Here is a 24,005-nt window from a genome sequence, read left to right as displayed (position 1 = left end):
AGAGCAGTGGAGGCCAAACAATGAAGAGGTAAAGGCAATCTCAGCTAGGTCCAAGGCTTTAGAAGTCTTGTATTTTTTAACTCTGTGTCAGTTTCTCACAATAGTCAACCACAATTTTTAATATAAATGTTTAAAACTGATGAAGTAGTCCTTATGTAATCCTGTGGACTACCAAGAGTAAAGGTACACTGCCCATATAGATATGTCCTGATGAATGTTTTATAAGTCATCTTAATGCACTGAGCACCACAAGTCAAATTCTGACGTCTCAGGAGTAGATATTTCTAAACGTGGGCAAACAAAACAAAAATCAGAAAGTCCCCAAAGGAAAGCACTGCACTGTCATCCACCAAGGTCAGTGGCTGGTATCCTACATTTAATGGCTTCTTTGTTTGTTCATTCTTCACCATCTTTCAGGATCTTTGGCCGAGCATTTTTATGTGATTTCCTTGACAAACAGACAAATTATATTGCTCATGATGGATGCAGAGTGTTTGCATTGCTTGAATCAATACAAGTGAATTTAGTTTTTATTTATTTATTTATTTTTGGTAAAAGTGCGATCAGTTGGTTCTCTTATTATCATTTAATTTTACTTATCAGAAAAAGGCACGCATTGACAGCGAAGCACTTCCATTAAGCGGCTGCAGATTTATTGCTTGTGTGCGACGTTTTTATTGCTGTAATTTACCTAATGTACGATGCTCTTTTTCAGGCCTACACTTTGCAAAACCAATATGGCATTCCACACTCAGAGGTATGACCATTTGATGGATGTGTTAAAATTTTAATATTACATGAATGGTTTGTGGTTTTGTGTACAATCAAGTTCTTCCTCTTTGTTTTAAAGCTGGCCAAGCTACATCAGCTCTCAGTGCAGCAAGGCCTGAGTCCTATTGCCCAGCCTGCTTCAGCTGTCATACCCGGTGTGTATTGCAGGCATTTTAATCATTGCTTTCTTAATTTCAGATTGCTAACCTGTGTTTAGACATCAGAAATAAATGCCAGCTGTTTTTATCTGCGTTGATTGTGAGCTTTTGTCAGTCAGAAGCGAGGAGAGGGGGGGCTTTGTAGCTTTCTTATATCTCCTAGTGTGAGAGAGAAACTATTAAGTGAAACGATACGTTGTGCGCAGTCAGAGAACTAGGGGAAAGAAAAGAATGAGTGCTGTGTTAAACATCAGCCCATTAAAATGGAAATTAAATGCTTTACTATATCTGGCAGTTTGCAGCTGAAAGGGTTTCTTCTCTATCTCAATGGTGTTTTTGTATGGCTCTGCTAACTAAAAGAGCCGAATGATATTTCAATTCAGTTGTATTCAGTTGATGCGTGTATTTTCTCTCTTATCAGGCATGGACTCAAACTCTCAGACGTCTCAGGAGCTGCTTATTCCCAATGATGTAAGGAAAAGCAATTCGATCTTTGTGTTTTTGTTCTTTATGCTGTTTATATTGTCCCATTTGAGCGACAGCAAAAACAACAGGAAGCCGACGCTCAGCTCACATGTACGCAGCACCGAAGCAGGTGACTGGCTGCGACTGCAAAGACATCTGGCGTGACTTCAAAAGAGACGAGAGACATGCTTACGACTTACTAATTATCCGCGTTATTTTAACCTCGGACTAACCCAAGGTTAAAGGGATTTTGAGCTGATATGGATCCTTTCGCATTATTGTCTGGGCTGCAGTTGCAATGTCTTAGAGGGACTCCCGTGAGTGTTCAGTAAATCCTCTCATGTTCCCTGACCTACTTAGAAGCTGTCTGCTGTCAAAACAGCCAATAAGGAAACAGACAAAGATCCTTTCCCTCTCCACTTAGCCTCCACCAGGGTTTGATGAAATGCCTCTCCAATCTGAGAGATGAAAATGCAAGACACACATTTATCTTTAAATTCACTATTAGTTTGGTCATTTTGGTCAGATGGCCTGCTCTGGGATATTTGTGTGTGTGTGTGTGTGTGTGTGTGTGTGTGTGTGTGTGTGTGTGTGTGTGTGTGTGTGTGTGTGTGGGTAGGTGGGTGGGTGGGGTGGGGTTGAAAGTTGAAATTGTAATGAGGTCATTTATAATTGAACATTTAATTATCCTGAAGCATGATTATTCACAATAATGAAATGTTGCTCTGAAAATTCAACCATAAGGCTGGAGTTTAAATTTCTTTTTAAAAAAAAGGTGCTGATGAAGTGACTGAAGCAGGAATAAAACAGTCTTTGGACCATAGAGTAATAAAAGCTACTGAGTATCTAACCACATGGCGGTGTCGAAATACTCCTCTAGGTGTGTGTTTTGGCAATAAAAAAGGGAATAAAAATAACTTTAACTCTGCTGTCTTTGTTGAAAACAAGAAAAAAGGAAGAACTGGACTGGTTACTCAAGGGTTCGCTTAACTGTATAGGATAAAGCCACATCCCTGAAACAACATTTCTAAAATGCCTGAAGGCATTTCTTCCCCCATGTAAACCCCCCGCATGGCGAGCAGCACAACGCATCAGAGGTATGAGGGAGTCCAGTGCTATACGTGACAGGGACAGCTGTAAGCTCCAACCATTGTTCCAGAAGAGAGGACTTACAGCTATGACTGAGCCTCTTCAGCCCAGGCCGGCCACACTCCGGCCTCACAATCCTGCTCTGTGCTCGCACACTGAACGCCGAAGGAGAGTTGCACGCACACACAGATGTATTCAGAAACTGCTTACACCCAGTCAGCAGTATACAGTAGTTCTGCGGTGGAAGGAAGATTTAGCCAGAAGAAAAATGGCTGCACCTTTGCCATCCCATCCCTCTTCTTGTGTCCTTTCAAACGACTGCCTCAGCAGTAAACCAACAAAATATAGGCCACTTACAAGTGAGGACGACGAGCATTGTATTAAAATAACAGCTTTTTAAAAAGCCCAAAAGTTTAATTATCTGATTTTTTTTTTTGTTCTTTTTTCCCAGTTTGTTCACACAAAGATGTGTGTGGGCAAGCTGGTGTAAAAGGCCCATGATTTTTAGTCTCAGTGGGGTAGAGATGTAATCTGTGATTTGAGCTCTGTAGGGAGCATTGTTTCTAGAGTTGCTCTCTAGGCTGGCCACTCTCTGTGTATTTCTCCCCTTCTAAATAAACTGCGGAGCCAATAATAGCCAGGCAGAGCAACCAGGTCGCTGTGTGACAGATCAGACATTGTGGAACAGGCTGCTTACTTCTCAGGAAAGGAATGTAAAATGGAGGGAGGACATTGTGTTAGTGTGTGTGTGTGCGCGCGTGTGTGTTGTGTACTTCTGCCTATACGTCAGCCACTGTTAAACTTCCTGCACACTCACTTACTACAAGTACTTCATCACTGTCTGGCCCACTCGCAATATATTTGGCAGCATAACCCTGTCGCCTGAGCCTTGACACCCTGCACTTGAGCTGTTGCCCCGAGCTTTGGCTCTGCTGAATATTGTCACTAATGGCCAAGGGTGCAGGTAATGAAAGCAAAACAAAAGTGATAATGTATTTTGGAATGCAATAAAACTCGTGTCATTGTCTAATCTGCTCTCAGCAGAGAGAACACTCAAGCCAATGGGACTGTATATTATATATTTGAGTTATTTTCCCATTATGTTTTCCATTAGTGCAGAGATGCATCTAGCTGGCGTGTGTTTGGGAAGTGATTTGTTTGGGAAGTCATCACCACTCTGAGGAATCAATAACCTTTTAGCCACTCAGATTAATGAGAGGCAAATGTGCCTTCTCTCGTCTCTTTTACCGGTGCGCACACAGTAGCAATTAAGGGAGACCCGCCAGAGGGGGGGAGGAGGTTTGACATGCATGATGAATGACCAATCCAGTGAAGACAAACAATGTAATTGCAATATTTGAAGTGGGCTGCATTAAGTCAGCTCAACAGCAGTGCAGTTTTCATAGTGTTCCCTCTCCTTTGCCCCCTTTGTCAGAATCACTTTGATCAGCACAACAGAGCCGACAGTGGGAAAACGCTGCGTTCAGTCAAATGATTTATTAAACCCCCCAGATTCTGTATATCTACGTAGTAATTAATTTTTCCATCAAACTGACCTGATCTGTCTCAACTCTGTCCTCCCGCAGCTGATTGGCTCGATCATTGGTCGTCAGGGCACTAAGATCAACGAGATCAGGCAGGTGTCAGGAGCTCAGATTAAAATCGGGAGCCAGCTGGACGGGACAAGCGATCGCCATGTCACTATCACAGGAACACCAGTGAGCATCAACCTGGCCCAGTACCTCATTACCTCCTGGTAAGGCCCAGTGACACACACAGCCATCTAATGAATCATTGCAAGCACAGGCCTGACAGAAAAGCACCGACTTAAAAGGGTCAAAGGCTGTGCTATAAGTGGTAATGAGGTGCTGCTGGTATGAAGAATGAGTAAGAGCAGGTCTGTGTTGTGTGCTGGATAGTAATGTCTTGTTGGAATTCAGGCATTGCTATGCTCTGACATGTTTTTTTTAAATTAGCTTTTCTTCTATATAAGACCATAAGGAAGGAAATTAATCTGCATTAAATGTAGTTATCAGTTCTTGCTTTTAACAATTCAAAAAAAAAAAAGAGGAAAAAATACAAAAACATTCCCACTTTAATTCTTGTAACTGATTCAGATCAGCTTTGCCTCATTATTTTTTGGTGTTCCTCAAACCGCATTTCTTTCTGTGTAAAACATATGCTAGCAGTGACAAAAAGGTGTCAACAATGATAAAAAAAAAAGTTTATATACAGTATGTACTCGATTGCACCTGATAACCAACTACAATACATAGAGGGAGTCAAATGACAGGTAGCCAGGAGATTTTTCTGGATACCAGTAACGGGGGCAAAAGATATTCCAGCAAAGTTGAACAAGTGTTGAAGAAAATTTGGGCCATATACTGGTGATCGTACTCACTTATGTTTGTCACGTCATAAACAAATACTATATTGAGGGTGAGATATTAAAGAATACTGCTAACAGCTACTGCAGCAATAAAGTGGATCACAGTGAAGTCGCTCAAACCTGTAAAACAACTAGTTCAAAAAGTTATGGGAGACAAATCAAATGGAACAAATGATACACTCCCTGACAAAGATTTTTTTTATCAAATGGTGGAGGCCGCCTTATAGACTTGCAATATTAACATCTTCATTCATCCATTTCCTTCCACTTCATGGTCACAGGAGCTTGGAGCCTTCCCCAGCTGACATAGGGCAAGAGGCAGGGTTTTAAGAGGGCAGTGGGTATTTCCAACACTTGGTTTTCATGCCCTCTGATTCTTCTTATTTTCACATTTGCGTTCTTTAACCTCTAACGGACGCTGACTTAAAAGGCATCACTTCCAGTAAATCTGTTATAATGTAACGTAGTTCCCTCTGGAGCCACAAAAAGCTTTTCTTTTTTTCCACACATGCATTAATGCTCTCCAAGACCTGCAAACAAACTACAATAAGTAACTTTGGTGGAGTTCCCCTTTAATGATTTTCCAGAAACTTCTCCCAGTGTTGCAGCAACAGAATAATCCTCTAATCTTCACGACTCTCTTTTCTTTTCTTTTTTTCCTATCATAGTTTAGAGACAGCCAAATCTACAGCCCAGGCAGCCAGCATGGGAAGTCCAGTTGACCTCAACATGGCCTTCACCCAGCCAGCCTCCCCAGCTGCTTCTCCTGCACCCACCCTGGCTGCCGTGAGCACCCTGACCCCAGCTCATGTTCTGGGAGCTCCGTACGGTGCCATGCCCCTCTCCGGGCTGCTGGGGGTGAAGTCCGTCCCCTTTCTGACTTTGTCCAGCCCGGCCCCAGCCGTAGCCGTCACTGCAGCACCCTCCCACACCACTCTGGCTGCCTACACAGCCAAAATCTCTTCAGCCAACTGCATCAAAAAGCCAGAGAGACAGAAGTTCGCTCCCTACTGATGAAGCCTCTGAGCTCCGTGCGCAGAGTCAGATGAAGGACAGCTGCAGTGTTCTTTCACAAACCCCTGATGTAGCCATATCCGCTGGCAGAGATGCTCTTGCCTTTTATTCTATGACACACCAACAGAGACGAGACCAATGGAGATGTGGATAAAGCTATTAAAAGTTATTTACGACTATAGATAATTTGTGAGTTACCCATGAATTGATGGACAGCTTTCATTGTCACCTCATCACTGTTATTGATCACAAAAAAACAATAAAAAAAAAAAAGGGCTGAGGTCTCACCTGAGACACACATGTTTACCAGTGTTTACATGTGTGTCTCAAGTTAGAGATCAGCTAAGTATTTATCCTCAATAAATTTGTAAATTATACTCAGATGACAGATGCTCTACTGTATGATGCTTTTATACAATGTCTACGTTTGCCTCTTGAAGTTTTTAAGAAAATTTGTAAATGTCTGGGGGGTGTTTTGTTTTTGTTTTTTTGTTTTTTTTTTTAATAATCTGTGCTATATTACTGTACTTTACGTTGTTCAGTGTTATGTCTTTTTTGTTGGAATTTATTTTGAATGTGCAACTTGGTTAATCTTTATTTATTAGTATTGTTTCACTTATTAAAAGTCTTTGGTTCCTGTTAATGGTGGCTTTATCTATTTCCTTCACAGGCATTCAAAGAGCAATGATGCAGCTTTGCAGAAACTCATTTTCAGGAGGAAACAGTACACACACACACACACACACACACACACACACACACACACACACACACACACACACACACACACAAACAAGACAACGCCACATTTAGGTTTTCTCTCAAATAACAACAAGATGGGAGGTTCTCATTTTAGCTGCAAGAACTGATGAGAGATTCGTTTCACACTATTGTGCTCATGTGCCCCAAAACAATAACTGCAGAATGAGACGGTGCAACCTCAGAGGAGAAAAGAGCTCTGCTGGCATGATGGGCAATGTGCTCACATGTAAGTGTGCATGTATAAAAGCGCACAATCGCATGGCGTTCTGTGCAGAGAAAATGCGCTCTGTAAGTCCCTTGAGACAAAGTGTAGAGAGACTGTAAGGCAGAGGGGTTTGTGTGGGGGAAAAAAGGGGCACTAACATGGCTAGGAGCTAGAAAAGATCTGAGGATTCACAGCGATGCTGTGGAAAAAAAAATCTGTATCTGCATCAGCATGCACCACAGCATCATCATCCTCAGGAGAGGCAGCTACAATCCTTTCATCCTAACTATTTCTGTTTTTTGTTTTTTTCTGTCACTGCATCATGGATATGCGAGACACTATGAATGCGCAGTTCTCACTGTTACCAAACGCATTCACTTTTCAGAGGCAAACAAAAAAAGAGCCAGTGCCTCAGTTTCATAGACTTTCTGCTGAAGTCCAGCAAACAGTGAAGCTAAATTATGACACAAAGAAAACTTGATCTTTGAGATCCTTGAATTTCTCTTCTGTCTCTATGGTAACATCACTTGTGAGTTTATATATTATTCTTTCTAGGACCTCCTAAAATCCAAGTACATGCCAAGATATAATGCTTGTAAAATCACCTTCAAATGACAAATCAGAGCACCTTTTTCAGCAGTAACTCAAAAAAACAATTTTCTGTATGATCAGTCTCTGACATGATTGTAGAGGAATTTTGGGCCACTCTTCTTTGCTTCAGTTCAATGGGGTTTGCAGGCATTCGTGTAGGCACAGCTCTCTTAAGGGCCCACCACCTCATTTCAGGCAGGTTGACTTTGACCATTACAACACTTTCTTTTCTTTTCCAGCTGTTCTGTTTGTTCTTGTACTTGAAATCTTTGTCCTCTTACATGACCCAGTATTGGGTTTTAGCTGCCTGACAGATGACCCACCATTTGACTCCAAAATACTTTAAGTACGGAGGAGTTTGTGGTCAGCGCAACAACAGCAAGGTGTCCAGCTCCTGTTCTAAGCCCAGAAGATCATCACTTCACCACCATGCTGGACAGCTTGTATGAGGTGTTTGTGTTGATGTGCAGTATTTGTTTTTCACCAAATATGGTGCTGTCCCTTGTGGTCAAACACGTCAACTTTAGCCTCTGACTGCAGTCTATTTCTAACTAACCCATTCCCTTTGACCCTTAGTATACTATAAAAACCTATCATGTGATTATGTTACAGTTTTATAGCATTTATAGTCTGAAACAGATCAAAGTCCATAGTATTTAAAGGTTTGCCAATAGCTTACTGTGAAATATGCTTTCTTTACACGAACAGATAAACTCCACTGATATTCCAGCTCCATTACCACACACCAGATACGTTGCATTAGAATATCAAAGCATGAAGTTTGAGCTGGTGACAGCTGGGACCCTAGCTGTCACTTAGCTGTCACATTTTCTTTTTTCTTCTTCTTCTTTCAGTTGTGGTGGACTCGGGGGATGTGTGGCATGCCGTTATCTATGCACAGACACTCGCAAAACTGAAAATAGCACAAATATCTGCATTCTTACCACTGTAGCGCTCAGCCTCAGTAATTCAGTGACAAACAGCACCCTCCACTGTCGACTCAATATTCTGCGTGACCCTTCACGGTACAGAAAAAGGTAGCGAGGAAGAGTTAGAGCTGATAAAAGATTGTCTTTAATGTTTGGCATTGTTAATGAATTCCATACCACAGCAGTTATGGGAGTAGGAAAACCACTTTTACAACCAAACACTGTTTGATCATGCTAACACCATATGTACAGGAAAGCACATTGAAAAGTGTATAAAGTATTTATATGAGAGGACTCAAGTCAAGAACGGTGGAGACGGCCACAGTCTAATGGATTCGTCCTTTTCCAAACACTGATTATAGATATTTATCAATTACATTGATCTCTGGAGTACATGTATATACACAAAACAACAATAAACCTTTTGGGGGTTTCTGCAATAATTCTCAAAAATATTTCACAATACTGCTGTATGTACAATAACAGAATTTACATTGAAAAATTCTATTGTACCTATATTTTGAGTATCACTTCAGTCACCAGTTATCCTCAACGCCATCAAGCTCACAAGAGATACTCACGTGCCGTTACAGATCTAATGACCTCATGTTCAACTCCATACAAAGTACAGCAGCCTATTCAGTGCCTTCTGTCTCGGTACGGTTTCTGAAATATGTTCACACAACTGATGATCTCACATACAAAAATAGATGTTGTCTAGTCAGCTGACAACTTGATGTACAGTAACACAAAGCATCCACCTGCAAAAAACAACCAGGAAAACAAGTAATTGTTAAAATATTAGCTATATCCTTCCAACCCCCACGGGACGATAAAGAGCGCTGTTCCTTCTGCCCCACAGTAAAAGTAAACCTTTCTGCCAGTCCGGGCTTCAGCATTCTTGTGTAACATGTCATCAGTTTTGAAACAACAGAAGGTAATTGAGAAAGAGCCGCAGGCAGAATAAGAAATATTAGCGCTACAAACCAAACAACAATCTGAAACCAAAGCGGGACAAAACCATACAAAAACATCACTAGGTAGATATCTTCTTTTTTTCTATTTTTTTTTCCTTCAGGGAGTTTACAGTGAAGAAAGTGAAAAGGAGAATGGCTGTTACTACATGAGCTCCCCACAGTCCGGATGAGAGGTCAAACTGCATTTGAGTGCACTTAAGGCAGGTAGGCGATTCCAATGCTGTCTGTGTGGGCTCCTCGACCGGTCACTGAGCAGTTGGGGCGGATGGGTGGGGGGCGTGTGGGCTCGACAGTGTCGTCAGGCGCAACAAAAATTGCCACTGCAGCTGTCCAGGTTCAGCCCTCACTGCTCAACATGGTCTGACAACCATACACAGAGAAGGAAAATGACGGCGAGAGAGTGGTGTTGGTGTTAGTTTGGAGTCCAGCAGGTGTGAAGTGGACAGTTCTTCATTCTCCGTGAACATGAAAGCTGACAGGTGTGGGGCCTGTCTGTCAACTGTCCTCAGTTTGCCTTCAGACTCCCAAACACCTTCATTCCTCTCGAGATATCTTTGTCACACAGAAGAGACAAATAGAGACGTCTTCAACAAAGACTCAACTTAAAGCACTTAAACATTAGCCAGGATTGCAGCTGGTGCAATACAAGTAGGAACATCTCATCTGAATACATTCACGTGGGTTTCCATACGCATGGTACGGATGGGAAATCATCAGTGACTTAAGTTCGTGTCCCTTGAGATGCTGGTCCAAGAGGAGAGCTGCAAGTACACCAGCGATTTGCGACAGCCCAGCAGCAACACGTATTACAGTGCGCATTTGATATGATTCACTATTAAGGAGCACTTAACAGTGTTTTGAAAAAACATAATGGACGTAAGCCTTTGAAAACACTATAATGTAGCAAATTTATCAAAATAAGAATTCATATATATGAAGCATTTAAAGCAGAGAAGTCACCTCGCTGTGACTAATAACCTTCTGTAGTTTCCTCGTGTTGTGAAATGACATGAAAAGCAAAATTAAGGGAGTTCACAGCTTATACTGCACCTGGGATCATGTTGGTTATGATCGTGGTCGTCATGTTTCACAAAACCGTTTTCATATTATTCTCAAGTGGAAAAAAAAACATGCTCACAGACGAGTTGTACAATTGTGTACAATCAATACCAATTTTTGAACAGAAGTTAATTGATCCCATTGTTCAAGAGATATTTTTCTTTTAATTCTAAGAGGCCACACGAAGCAGCGGCAGCGGTTGTGCCTCAAACCGTAGCTTCAACCGTCTTCGCTCCTTCGTTCCTTTCCTTCATGTGCACTGAAGTTAAACCGCAGAACATGACAATCGAGCATGCTCCATTGCGTCACATTAGACTTGTTCTACTACCGCTTCCTTTTACTCAGTGCAAATGAAGGGAAGAAGAAAAGGAGAAGAAAGCTCTAACGTAAACTGAGCTGGAGTTTCAGATCACTGTGTCTCCTCGTGCTCCTCGCTGATGCACTGCTCCCAGGCATGTTTGCCCTGGTCCTCTCTGTGGCCATGAGGGGAATGGAAGATCCTGCGGGGGAGCGGGATGGGTTGAGGTGGCAGGTCCTCCTCAGGAATGCAGCCCTCTCTCAAGTAGGGTTTGGGGGGAACAGCTGGAGGCTGAGGTCTGCGGTAAGGGATGTGATGAGGGCCATGAGTAGGGGCGTGGTGGTGAGTTGGTGGCCCATGTGAGTGGCTGTCCAGCCCTGGGTGGGCATGAGCGTGAGGGTGCGGGTGGTTGTGCGGGTGTGACGCAGGGCTGCGGTAGTGGAAAGGGCGAACCGGGTCCATGGAGTCGATTTCTCCTCCGCCGTAGTGGATGTGCATGTAGGGAGACGCCATGTACTCGTCAGGTGGGGACCACAGGTGACTTGGAAGAGGCTCCAAGGCATCGTTCCTGATGGGTCCAGGATCAGGATACTGACCCCCAAAGTTACTCTCACTCAGGGAGGAGACACCGCTGCTGGCGCTGCCTGATAGAGTGGAGTTACTGCCTCCCAAAGCAGACTGAGGACTGGTAGGAGAGCCAGGGATTGGGTGGAGAGGAGACTAGAGAAAGAGAAAGAGAAAGAGAGAGGATGTCATGGGTGTCTTTTTTTAAAGTAATGTTGTTTACATTTAACGTTTACATTTCGGCTTGATATCTCTTTTAACTTTTTCCCTCTTGGGTGCTTTTTAGAGCTGTTGTCAAATTTCATCTTTATGGGGAAAAGAGTAAAGATGATATCTAAAAGTGGATCGAGGATAGGAGAAACCTCAAATAATCAAAAGATCAAAATAAACAAAGTAAACATTTGCCAGTGTTGAAAGTCATGCGTCCTGAACAAAGCAGGTGTGGTAGCAGGGTGTGGTCTTTGGCTCAGATGCAGGGGAGGGGTGGAGTAGAAGGTTTAGAAGACCGTGCCAAGAGAGGCTGGCTGGAAACTGTCAGTCCTTATCTAATCATGTCTCTTCTACTTATGCAGTAGCGCACTGAGACTGAGGTGACTGCACAGAACTTGGTTTGGCAGCCAGAAATCTACAGCGGCTGGCGCCCTGAAAAAGCTCCGGCTCTGTCTGAAAAGACGGTGATAAAAGTGTGTAAATAATAAAGAAACCAAGCACACTAGTCACCATATCTGACAGTGTGTGCGTTAATGTCCCTAATGTGGCAGGGTTTTTGCTACAACAGGCAAATACAAAATTATAAATTCAAAGTGGATGATGTTTTTCTTAAGCTTGTACCTTTCGGAGGGAACGGACAGGCAGGGCAGGAGGAGGGTCGCTGTTCTGTTGGTGAAATGCATCACAGTGCATCAGGAAATGTCCTGTGAAGAGAAGTTCAAGTCAGGAAAAGGAATAAAAAAATAAAAGCCCACAAAGTCCAGATCATTATAGACAATGAGGAGTAGTACCCTAACCAAACAGATTCCCTGAAATCCTCGATAAGCATAACTGTGAAGTAAAATGAAATAGTACCTGGTGGGAAGGACCTGGGTGGGACAGGGGGCATTATTACCCCTCCGGTAGAAGCTGGCATGTAGGTCATCTGCTCCCTGTTCTCCCCATCCAGACTCCAGCTACTGGGAGTGTTGGGAAAGACTGAAAGGGAATACAAAAACTTTTTTTTAAGACAGCACAAACATCTTATGCACCAAAATAGCTAGTTTGCTGCTCATATATGTTACCTTTCTCTGGTAGCGTCATATGAACATCAGTACAAGGCTTACAGGGGCTAACTTGCTGAAGTAAGGCACGCTGCATGTGGTTGTTCTGGAAAAAATAAAATGAAGCAAAAGAACAAAATGAATCAGAAACACAGAAACAGAACACATTTTTGTTTGTATATTCATTCAGCATTACGGGACTGCAGATTTCCCCCCACCTGCCCATTCTCTGCCATGTTGTAGTACATGGAGTTGTTGGCTCTCTCGCGATGAGACGGCAACAGAATCATCACTTCTCGGTTGTGTTTGGCCTTATCGGGTAAGGATGGAGAGCCTGGACAAAAGAAAAGACGCGCAAGTAAACGATTTCTATTTGCAAATAAGTAAGAGACAAAGATGTTTGTTGTCATAAAAGTGCAGAATTTTGCAGCCTTGTTACTTTCTAGTGTTGCTTATTTATGTGAGCATCTTATTACAGGATGGTTAGTATGGGTAATATACAGTAGTAACTATCAGATGTGACTTTCTGCTTTGTTCCTCACCTCTGGCACTTGAGGGGGCAGAGTTAATAATCTGGGAAGAGTTGGAGCGGATTGAGCTCAGGCTGGAGGACGAAGGGCTTGGCTGCAAAACAAAACTTTTATTTGTCTTTTGTGCTTTTGTACTCTGTAGAATAAACCAATGATTAATGCTGTGAAAAGAAAAGTTCATCAAAACAATAACAATTAAGTGAAAGAGTTAGATTATAGTTTACATCCTCAAAAGATCGGATCTCATGTGAGTTGCACTCTGTAAAGAACGCAAATTATTACAAGCTGAAGCACATTCCCACCAGTATTTGTTCGTTTTTACGTCATCCAACTCCTACCTGCATGTGTAATGCCTCCTCAGGGTGCTCCCCCATCAGGCCGTCGGTCATGATGACGAGGTTTCCTGCCTCACTCGACGTGTGAGAGGACAGGGAGGAGGACGAGTGTCGGATCGAGCCCTGCAGGTTTAGAGGACTGCAGGACAGACATAACGGTTGAGATCACTGAAACATTTATCTCTGTGTTTGTTTAATCATTTTGCATTTTTATGCCTCTTTTACAGCCTGTACAGATTTATTTCAGAGGGCATTTGGTGTTAATTTCAAGAGTTTGGCTCATACTGCATTGTAGATTCACATCACGGTCATAACATAGCGCATAAATTCATACAGCTGCCCTGGGTATTGTTTTGAAGGTTTGGAAATTATGAGGCTAAAACACCAAATGAATCTCTAAGCTAGCTTAGAAGAGCACCACGACTGACCTGTGTCTGTGCATGAGCCGCACGCTCTCAGGGCTCATGTGGCTGTGGGAGGAGAGGATGCCTCTGGGAGAATTAACCCCTGGGCACCCCGCAGGTCCAAATCGATCCACGCCAGGCAGACCCTGCTGGGACCCAACCATATACTGCTCTGAATATTTACACTGCTCACGCATACACTTACTTATAAACTTAATGCACTGAAACACACTTGGCGTATAGTTTGAGTCACGTGTCACTCTACTCACGTGGTGTAAGCCTGTTCTCATCATGTGGAACTGGTCCACAAGCTTTTTGTGCAGAGGACGCATCTCTGGATGCACCAGTTTCTCGTGAACAGCCAGCCCTACTCCGAGAATGTGCACCTGATGATGAAATCAGAGGAATCAATAGTGACCTGAAGGTTTCATAACCATATGTTATGGTTAACATACAGTTAACGTATATTTTGAACTTTTTAAACCCAGCCTGACTTGTTCCTGCATTAGATCCTTCAGATGTGAGATCCTCTCTGTATCCTCTGGGTGACTGCTGATGTAGTCTTTATCAAAGAACGCCTGTGGTAGAGGGTGAGGCAAAAAATAAAGATCTCTCTCACAACGCCAATTCATCATTCATCATTTCTGCCATCCTCTCTCCCCTCTCCCTCAGCCCTACAGCAGTACCTCCTGATATCTGGCAATGCCTCCATTCACAGCAGCATCTATGACCCCATTGAGGCACATGCTGAGCGGGTTGATGTTCCCATGATGCTGCCTGTGCTGGTACTGGCTAATCAAAGTCCGCAGCTCCTGGGTCTTATTCTCCACCACGTAAATAGCGTTCTCCAGAGGGCTGACCTCCACCTTGAAATAAATACAGATATTTACTCTGAGCTTTGATGAAAGAGGAGATGGCCTTTAAATGTTAACAGAAAACTGGCCTTTAGGTAATGTGTACGATACAAGGTGAGTGAGAGAACGTTTGAGCTCCTTACCACTTCTCTCCTTTCGACCTCTGCCCAACGGGAGATACCAGGGAGAGGACGCAAGAGGATCAAGGTTGTTCTCTCAATCCACAGACTCTGTTAAACATGTGGACAAAGAAGCCATCTCATATTAGCCACATCTGCTAGACTAATATAAAAGAAAACCGAGTGGAGACCCGACAGTGTATAAGAGATACTGGGCTGGCAAACTATTCAGCACCGTGTTGTAGAGTACGATATAGGTCATTTCAGACTAGTGAGAATTCCTGTGTGGTGTGGTTCTGAATTTGGGTTACTGTGTCAGGACAAACAGCATCATACCTACAAGTCTCTTAAGCCCTGAAGGTTGTAGGGATTTGAGCATTGTTAGCATCGAGATAGAAATGGCAGGTAAAATAACAACAATAAAAACAACAGCAGCAAAAGTTAAACAACTGTATTAATTTACTGACTGTTAAAGTTATAATTTAAGGGAAATTGATTTCTTCTTTTCTTTTTATCTTACCTTATGTACATGTAGTATCCAGTATTACAGTACTCACAGTCAGAGTATTCTGGTTGTGTTATGCACATGTAAACATCTTATTTTGAGAAAACAGAATTTTGCAGTATAGAAAATACCTTCTTTAAATTCCTTTTTTGGTACAGATAGCCTCTTATAATCTGATACTGTTATGATCCTGTTTGGTGATAATAAGATCCCGAATGTTGTGTTTCAAACTTAGTTGAAATAAATCTGAAAGATTAAGTGAAATAAGATTAAGTGGTTAGGACTTTAAATATATCATGAAATTATTAACTTGATACAATGAATGCTTTTCACCACCTGTCAAGATGACTTTCTTCTTTTATTATTGTTGTATTAAGCCAATACATAGGCTGAACGGCCACTTTGTTAGGCACACATGCTAAAGTGTTCATTTAAGCAAAATGAGCTACTGAAGTTTAAACCGAGCATCAGGATGGGGGAGAAAGATGATTTAAGTGACTTTGTAATAGTCTTTGGTGCCAAATGGGTTGGCCTGACTATTTCAGAAACTGCCGATCTAAATATCAGACCATTATTCATCACTGACTTTTTTTTACCACGGCCTCTGTGCGCTGTTACATTTCGCTTCATCGTTTGATGGTGACATTTCGCCCTGGCTGGGAGTCAAAAAGGAACAGAGCAGCTATGGTTCAGAAAGTAAATAAGACTGGCGTGGGAAAAGACATTTCCAGCAGATACATTCAAACAGATTTTGAGGTTATTAAGAATTTATTTCCCAAATGTATGAAGAGAATTATATCCAAAGGAGCTGCTGGGTTTCAGCACATTTTAAACCGTTACTGTGTCACATGCTGCACTGAGTGATCTGAAAATGTTAAGAAGGAACCAAATTCATACATAAGATAGGCAGGCAGTTTCATCGTTGTATCATTTGCTGTATATCATTCAGGAAAGGCTATCATGTCAAGGTGGGTCAAAATCTCTGAGGTATGTTATTGAATTTATGCCACAAAGAATTAAAGCAGCTCTGAAGGCCTGGTACTAACGAGATGTACTTAATAAAGTGGCTGATGAGTGTATATTTATTTGTATCTATATATGTTATGTGCCTATAATTATTTCATGCTAGTGCAGTTTTGCTTTTCCTCTTCACGCATTATTCAATTTTGCAGTGATTACGACTGATGTGGTCACATTTTATTCAGTGACTGTTGCTACACAAGCGAGTCATATTTGAATGAAAACCTGATATTACAAACTCAATTTACTCCACACAGAAGAACTATTAAACCAGAATGTGTCTCAAATAATAATGCGGCAAATGTGACAATATTGACTTTAGCTGACCAGATTTAATACTAAAAATCTTATTAACACTTGGTTTAACTTTGTTGCAATTTTTTCTCATAGCTCATAATAAAGTAAATCTAATTATATTTATCTTCAATTACGTAGCAGAGAAATTTAAAGGCATTAAAGGTCTTTAAAGGCGTTATTGTCTAAGAGCTGTAGGCACTCCCCTGTGGCCACCTTAAGTGTTGCACTTGCTTACGTCACCGATACCTGCTTATGTCTCTTAAATGAAAAAATGTCTGCATAATTACACTGCAATTTCCACAGAGTTGGATCCGTTTCATTGTTTTATAATAGCGTTTTATAATAGCGTTACAGCCATATTCAGTATTTTCATGTAAAAAAAACTAAACAGTGAGTCAGAAATGGGCTGAGCTGGCACTGCGGGCTCAACGTACCCTGAACTCATTCTCGCGGTCCTTGGGCCCCTTGTGGAAAGGTCTGTCATAGTGGAAGCGGCTGACATTGTTTATGCGGTAGAAACTCTTGATCCTCTCAGGCACACGTTCCAGCTGAGGCACATCAGAAATGTCTGACACTGGAGTCACCGCATAGATCTGCAAGTCTAGAAGCCAAGTGTCAAGGAAGTGACAGACAAAGTCCGACATACATGCATATTCACTGAGGAGGAAGAGCAGAGGGGATGTTCAAAAGAAATACTTAGACAGAGCTTTAGTTTTTCCTGTGTGACCCTGGAAATCAACGTCAGTGTTTAGTTCAGTATTTAATCTGTAATAATTTCTAATAACAACACTCAAATGCTTAGCAGAGTAATCAAAAGCCAATAAAATGCACAACACGTGGAGCAATCGCTCTGCTTTTCAAGTCATTAAATCTACCAGGCAAAAATGCAAAATAAATCTGGTTACTGCTTTTCGAATGACTCAATGCAATATGAACATCTGCGGACTGATGTTGTAATGGTCTCTCACTCTAAAGAAAAAATAATGAAGTCGTTTTAGCCATAGTGAAACTGCCAGGATACACTGAGCGTCACTTTGCAGGATGGTGTCGTCTGGAATGTTTGGATGCTGCATGGCGATGGCTTGCGGAAATTCCCCCAGCATCCTTTGCTGAAAGTCCTCCAGCCGTTCATAGTCATACCCACGACAGACAAACTCCTTGTTCTGGAGAAAGAGAAAAGACATAAGACCGAAATGTTGCTGAGAATCTGCTGCAAATGATTCTCAGAGTTTAAGTGAGGCATTCCTCTGGACATTGCTTAATTCTTTCAAGTACTGTCTGATTTACTATTAAATTTAGGTGGTATTGCACAAATAAATTACATTTCAAGAAAGGGCGTATGGTTGGATTTCCAGTGCACTCGTCAGACTATAAATATATAATCTGAAGTTTGTAGAGTCAAACTGAATGGATAGATGCTTCATTTTATACATCAGTGACAAGTGGACTGAGAACGTCTTAATTTAAAGATTAAGAGGCTGAATACTTGTGTCCGTATAGTTTATGTGCAGCAGTAGATAGGCGACTAACTGAAAAGCATACAGTGGTTTTTCAGTTAGTGGACTATCTACTAACTAAAACCAAGCGCAGACCTAACTCTTTATAGCTACTGAACATTGAAGTAAGCAAATTACAAAATTAACCACATTTGTGGAAGAATGGGTTGTTCTAATGAACTCACTGAATTTGAGTGAGTGTGGTACAATAATAGGACGTCGCTGGTAAGACAAGTGAGTTTGTGAAATGCCTTCCTTCGTAGATATTCCCCAATAAACTGTAAGTGGAAGCATTTAGGAACCACAGCAACTCAGCAAAGTTGCAGGCAACATAGTGGGGTCACCAAGTGTGTAAAATTCACCAGTGCTCTGCTGAGCTCCACACCTCGTCTGGCATTGATATTAACACAAAAACTGTGCATGGGAGTTTCATGCATGGATTTCAAGCTCCTGTAGGTGTAATGAATGAGTAGCCCAATACTTATGGTCTTTGTAGTGTATGAAAGAAGTGACAGGGAGCAAAGTAATAGGACAGACAACTAAACAAGCCTCTGTAAAGCCCTCAGGAATGAGAGATTTAGGTGATAATTCTAGGATAATTTTCACAGTGTTCTTTAATACATTCACAAAAAAACAAACAAAACAAAACAAAAAGATTATAGCTACTTTAACTAAGGGTAATAGGCAAGGCAATGAGTGCAAATAAATCTGTTGTCAGAGGACCGCACTGGGCAGACTTACTTAGATTAGAAGAAATTAATGCATCACCCTAAAATCTGTCAGGATGGCCATGACATATTTGGTAGTAATGGTTAGTAAACAATCTTACTTTTTAACTTCTCATCTTGCACAGCCTACTGCAGTTAAAGCAATGGTGGAAGTGCACATCTGAACACATGGGCAGGATTATATCTGTGTCAGACTGGATTTGGAAAGTCCTACCCTGAGGAAGAAAGGAAACTTCCTGCCATAGAAGCCCATTCGAAAGAACTCCGGTTCAATCCTCTGCTGTTCAATGATGTTGTCATAGTATGCTGCCTCCATTTTCTGTCACCGAATGAAAAAAATGCAAAAGAGTCAAGATGAATAATCGAGCAATCACACACATTACTGAGCTGACTCCATTTTCTTGGGAGTGTGGGCGTGCACAGGTAATTAGGACATTGTGTTTGCCGCTGTGCACGCGTCACACCAAATAACAGAGCATGATGATAACGGAGGAAGCTGTCAACACTACCACCTTCTTCATCACAAAGGATGCTTGTTTGCTAATAAAAGCAGAAATGAGGAACATGCGGGACTTACCCGTATCCAGCTGAGGCTCTGATAATCATATAGAGTCTCATACTGGAAAGCTAGCTCCCGGCAAAGAGAGATTCCATATTCCCAGCACTGCAAAGTCATAAAATGAAGCTGAATGAGAATAAATCTTGATTTATCCTTAATAATCAAGAGAAATGTCATAACATTAAAAGTGTGTTTTGGGAAGGTTGTAGGTTATTAAGATTTTAAATGGAACAATTTCAGCATCTAAATTGTCAGATTAGTGCAAAGAGACGATTATGATTTCAGGTTTTCTTTTTCTTTTATTAATATTATTTTTCCATTTCTCCATATAAGAGAGTTAATTGGTATGTGTGATAGAACGTGTTGCTGAGTCTGCTATCTGCTGGCAGTTTTACCTTACATTCATCATTTTTCATTACCAGCAGCAGGAGCAGCTTTACTGAGATCTACACTGAAAAAAATTATCTGGTGGATTAAAAGAAATATGAAAAAAAAAAGTATGAGTATTAGTTTTATGCAGTAAAGTTAGGATTAGTCAACTCTTATTTTCTATGTTATTATTGCAAAACTGTATTCGGTTAATTGAACTTTTTTATGTTTTTCATTCATGTGAAGACTTTTGAGTCATCTCATGTTAGACAATTCAAATTGCAATGATGTAAAAGCTGAAACTCTTACCGGGAGAACTGAACTGCAGCAAACTGCATATAATTTTAAACCACTTCGCCAAACTCTATTAAATCTGCTTTTTTCCTCATCTATCATTTTTTTTATTTCTTCATTTAACCTGTCATATTATTCCCACTGTTTCTTCAATTTCCTAATCCTTGTTTTATTTGTGTTTTTTAAGCTATTTATTTAATTATAATCTATTTGCTTTGCAAAGCCCTTTCTATTATTGTGTTATTGTAATTATGCTATGAATGTTTAATAGATACAATTTGTTGCTGCTAAATAAACTAGCATTATTAGTCACATTTCTTTTCAGAGCGGTGTATGAAAGTGAAGGTGGTTAGCATAGTTTATTTTAAATGTGTTACAAAATACATTTAAAATGTGTTAAAATTGTGCTTAAACGAGAGGAAAAGACGAGCATAGTATTAAAGATCTAAAAACGTAACCTCGCTTAGCTGTTTTCTCTCTGATTCATACACAGTAGAAACATTTTTCTAAGTCTCATCATTTATTTCACAAGCTTTCCTTTAAACAGATACAGATTTCTGTTCGCCGTGTATGAACTGTAACAAATGCAGCAGCAGGTAAAGAACAGCTTCCCTTTTTAAACGAGAGCAGCAATAACACTGATTTAATGAAGGAGGCCACTTTTATTTCTTTCTCAGCTGCTCCCAGAGTCCAGAGGGCATTGTCCTCTCCAAAGCAGCAACACCAGTCAACTAATTCAATTTGGTGGATGAATACCAGCCAGGGAGGAATGATTCTGGGAAGCAAATCACATTTGAACAGAAATCTGACCCTCGCTGCTGCGTGCAAAGGCAGCATGTTTGTATTTGTATTATGATAGTCTGTGTTTACTTTAGCACAGAGAACTCTTAACTTAATTTAACTGGTTTTAGTTGCAATGATTTTCCACATATGATGATTGGGTTGCACAGTAAACAGTAAAAAGATGTAACAACTGAAGATTGCATAGAATAGTAGAACAGTAGCTCCACTACCCACCTAACACAGCATTAATGCTCTACAGAAATATTCATAAAGAGCCTATACTGGTAATAATAACACAATTACAGTTTAAAATGCTAATAAGTAATGAAATTACATTTTAAAGATTTTATACAGCATGGTTTTACACTGCAGGGTTGGGTGAAGGGTTAGTGCTTCTTTCGCCCCTCTGAATTCTAGTTTAACAGAAGCATGCAGGACTAACTTGTGAAAAATAAGAGGAGATATGCAATTACTGGGGCTGGCAAAAGATGTAAAACACACTAAAAACTTGGGAAAAACATTGAATAGAAGCACTACAAGACTCTGACTCACTCCCAGATTTAATGAGGGAGAAATCTGATTATACTTGGGAGCAGCTGCACTGCAGATGAGAACAAACAGCCCTTTGAACAAAAAGCAAAAAAAAAAAGCTATAAAATTGAATGTCGCTTTCATTTATCTAAGTTGATTTAGCTTCAAATGTGACTTGTCCAGCACGACCTAGTAATATCAATCCATCACTATAAAGTTAACTCAGCCTTTACTTCATTTCCTCATTTGACTCGCTGCTGGAGGCTCCGCTGCAGTGCAGTCAGAGGTTAGCACAGGTCAGAAATTACAGGCCTTTAACATTTGCATGAAACACTGGATTTAAGTCAGCGGAAACAGGAGCAGGAGACAAAGGAAAGGTATAAAAAATATTCACTTGCCTTGCCCTTGTTGAAGTAGTGGAGGATTTTACGACTCAGGTTCTCTTTACGTTGCCATTCGCTCTGACAGGGATAGTGAAGAAAATCCCTTAGGGGCCGGTCCTCCCACTGTAACAGCTCCCAGTACAGCAGGAGGGTGAAGGCTGCCTCTGTTGTCAAGAGGGTATGAAAAAAAATTGAGATTACCTTCTATAAAAGTAAAAACCCAAAGGCTTTAGGCATAGTTACATTTTTTTGTCCAGTTTTTGTGAACAGATGATGTATGACATAAAACAGTCGGATGAACCTAAGCTCCCCTGATAATCATGGTTTTGTTTAAAAGCAGTCAGACTACAGGGAGCATCTGCACAGTTAACACCATATCAGACCTATAATATAGTTTTGACTGAAGCTGACTAATCATGGGCATGGATGTCATGGCAACTTTGGGATTTAATGGTTTCTTTGAATCATTCTTTTTTCCAGGGTTTACTAATTGCGCAGCATACAACATGTTTAATGAGTTTAAAAAAAACAAAACAAGAATTGTGTGCACAAGTTTGAATTCATTTTGGATTTTCTCTCATTCAAGCAAGACCAAAAGTATATTCATAGGCTGAAATACACCTCTGCTAATATTTGGTAAATGTAATTCTAGTTGGACCCTTCTTCTTGGCAGAATGGCAGAGACCATTTAAATTGGTTGGCTTCCTGGCACAGATCTGGCTTTTAAGGGTAATCAATTAATTTTTTAGGAAGTTTAATGTTAGCCTGCTTTATCCATTCCAAAACCAATACTCATGTGTGTTTGGGATCATTGTCCTGTTGGAATAACCAATTATGTCCAAGTTGATTTGAGGTGAGGTTGCTATTTCATTCATTTTGTCTAATGTAACAGTACCACTGGCAGTAAAACAGCCTCAGAGCATGATGCCACCACAACCATGCTTGGCGTTGTAGTGTTCTTAGGTCTGAAGCCTCACCTTTACTTGTCCAAACATGTCTCTTGTCATTGTAGCCAAATGTAGCTTGTAGATTGGAGATCAATCTTTGTCTCAACTGACCATAAACCTTTTCTCTAGAAGGCGTTTGGCCTCTCCGTGTGGGCAGTTTCAGATTTCGGCTGCATATTGAATTGTTTAGTCGTGTCCAATAAGTCAATTGTGATCACTGAGGAGAAGTTAATAGGCCTCGGTCTTGTTGAGTTAAAAGACATCGTAGAATCTTCTGCATCACTTATTAAATAACTAAGTCTGTACATATATATATATATCTATATATATATATCTATCTCTCTCTCTCTATATATATATATATATATACATATACATATATATATATATATATATATATGTAGGCGAGTGGCTCCAGCAGGTCCCGGGAATAACATCGGAGATCTCTGTCCAGAAGAGCGCAGTCCTGGGAACAGCTAAGATACTGCGTAGGACCCGCAAGCTCCCAGGCCTCTGGTAGAGGACCCGAGCTTGAAGGATAAACCGCCCACAGGGGCGTGCTGGGTGTTTTTATTTATATATATATGTATATATATATATATATATTAGCCAGTATTTATACTTTTTTAAGTATGAAATGAACAACTCTCTGTTTATTTTTCTGACCGTGAGGAGTATAAAAAAATTATTAAACTAAACAAATAGATAGTGAGTTGTCTCCACTATGGACTCTTTGTTAATTGTGAAAAAGTCAACACACTTTGGTAGGTGTAATGTCACATAAAGTACAACTGAAATTATTAGTTCAAAAAGATTTTCAGTTGTTACAATTTGCTGATTTTTGTCTTATGAAATGATAAACTAAGTTTCCTTGAGTTTCTGAGTGTTGGTTGGACTATTTGAATTTTCAACCAACACTAGACTTCCACTAAAATCCATTTTATGCTGACTATCCTTTGTGTCCAAAGAAGACTTTTTACATAATGAATGATTAATCTGGTAAACACATAAATTGGCAGATTAACTGATAATAAAAAAAAAAAAGTAAGTGTTCCAGCACTACGAACCCACTGTACCCGCTGATCCCACCTTCTGAATTGAATCATATTTTGGAAAAAAAAAAGCAAAGTTTTTTAATGTTGGTTCTGATTCACACAATAACCACATGTGCAATCACACCCAACTCTGCTGGACACTTAAATGTGTTTTGGTCATTTTCCCAGCTGCCTGTTGTTTGTTTTACGTAAGCGGCAATGAATAAGATTGAATTCAATTAGTCACATTTGGCTACATTTATGCTCACACAATAACACCACTGCTGATAATG

At 40.7% G+C, this 24,005-nt stretch overlaps 2 protein-coding genes across 5 annotated transcripts in view; one reads left to right on the top strand and one right to left on the bottom strand.

Annotated features, from left to right (window-relative positions):
* The window catches only part of LOC113013110 (poly(rC)-binding protein 4-like), a 34,753-nt gene extending 28,226 nt beyond the window's left edge, over positions 1 to 6,527 (top strand). For both annotated transcript variants that reach the window (XM_026153736.1, XM_026153735.1), the window contains exons 10-14: positions 716 to 757; positions 851 to 926; positions 1,351 to 1,400; positions 4,070 to 4,239; positions 5,541 to 6,527. In XM_026153736.1, coding sequence (XP_026009521.1) covers positions 716 to 757; positions 851 to 926; positions 1,351 to 1,400; positions 4,070 to 4,239; positions 5,541 to 5,886 — 684 coding nt within the window. In that variant the 3' untranslated portion in view covers positions 5,887 to 6,527. The remainder of the gene's footprint in view (positions 1 to 715; positions 758 to 850; positions 927 to 1,350; positions 1,401 to 4,069; positions 4,240 to 5,540) is intronic.
* Positions 6,528 to 8,495: 1,968 nt separating this feature from the next.
* The window catches only part of LOC113013052 (dedicator of cytokinesis protein 3-like), a 51,631-nt gene continuing 36,121 nt past the window's right edge, over positions 8,496 to 24,005 (bottom strand). Inside the window, exons 38-54 of one of the 3 annotated variants that reach the window (XM_026153637.1) lie at positions 21,747 to 21,895; positions 19,390 to 19,476; positions 19,027 to 19,131; positions 17,610 to 17,751; positions 17,023 to 17,189; positions 14,791 to 14,877; positions 14,480 to 14,659; positions 14,288 to 14,371; positions 14,063 to 14,179; positions 13,818 to 13,960; positions 13,393 to 13,528; positions 13,067 to 13,148; positions 12,743 to 12,858; positions 12,546 to 12,630; positions 12,337 to 12,459; positions 12,103 to 12,185; positions 8,496 to 11,427 (exon numbers count right to left, since the gene is read on the bottom strand). In XM_026153637.1, the coding sequence (XP_026009422.1) occupies positions 10,819 to 11,427; positions 12,103 to 12,185; positions 12,337 to 12,459; positions 12,546 to 12,630; positions 12,743 to 12,858; positions 13,067 to 13,148; positions 13,393 to 13,528; positions 13,818 to 13,960; positions 14,063 to 14,179; positions 14,288 to 14,371; positions 14,480 to 14,659; positions 14,791 to 14,877; positions 17,023 to 17,189; positions 17,610 to 17,751; positions 19,027 to 19,131; positions 19,390 to 19,476; positions 21,747 to 21,895 (2,495 nt within the window). In that variant the 3' untranslated portion in view covers positions 8,496 to 10,818. The remainder of the gene's footprint in view (positions 11,428 to 12,102; positions 12,186 to 12,336; positions 12,460 to 12,545; positions 12,631 to 12,742; positions 12,859 to 13,066; positions 13,149 to 13,392; positions 13,529 to 13,817; positions 13,961 to 14,062; positions 14,180 to 14,287; positions 14,372 to 14,479; positions 14,660 to 14,790; positions 14,878 to 17,022; positions 17,190 to 17,609; positions 17,752 to 19,026; positions 19,132 to 19,389; positions 19,477 to 21,746; positions 21,896 to 24,005) is intronic. The other 2 variants (XM_026153638.1, XM_026153639.1) reach the window with 2 other exon arrangements.

The sequence above is a fragment of the Astatotilapia calliptera genome, chromosome 20 (assembly GCF_900246225.1).
Source record: "Astatotilapia calliptera chromosome 20, fAstCal1.2, whole genome shotgun sequence".
Taxonomy (NCBI): Eukaryota; Metazoa; Chordata; class Actinopteri; order Cichliformes; family Cichlidae; genus Astatotilapia; species Astatotilapia calliptera.
This window is presented reverse-complemented; position numbering and strand designations above follow the sequence as displayed.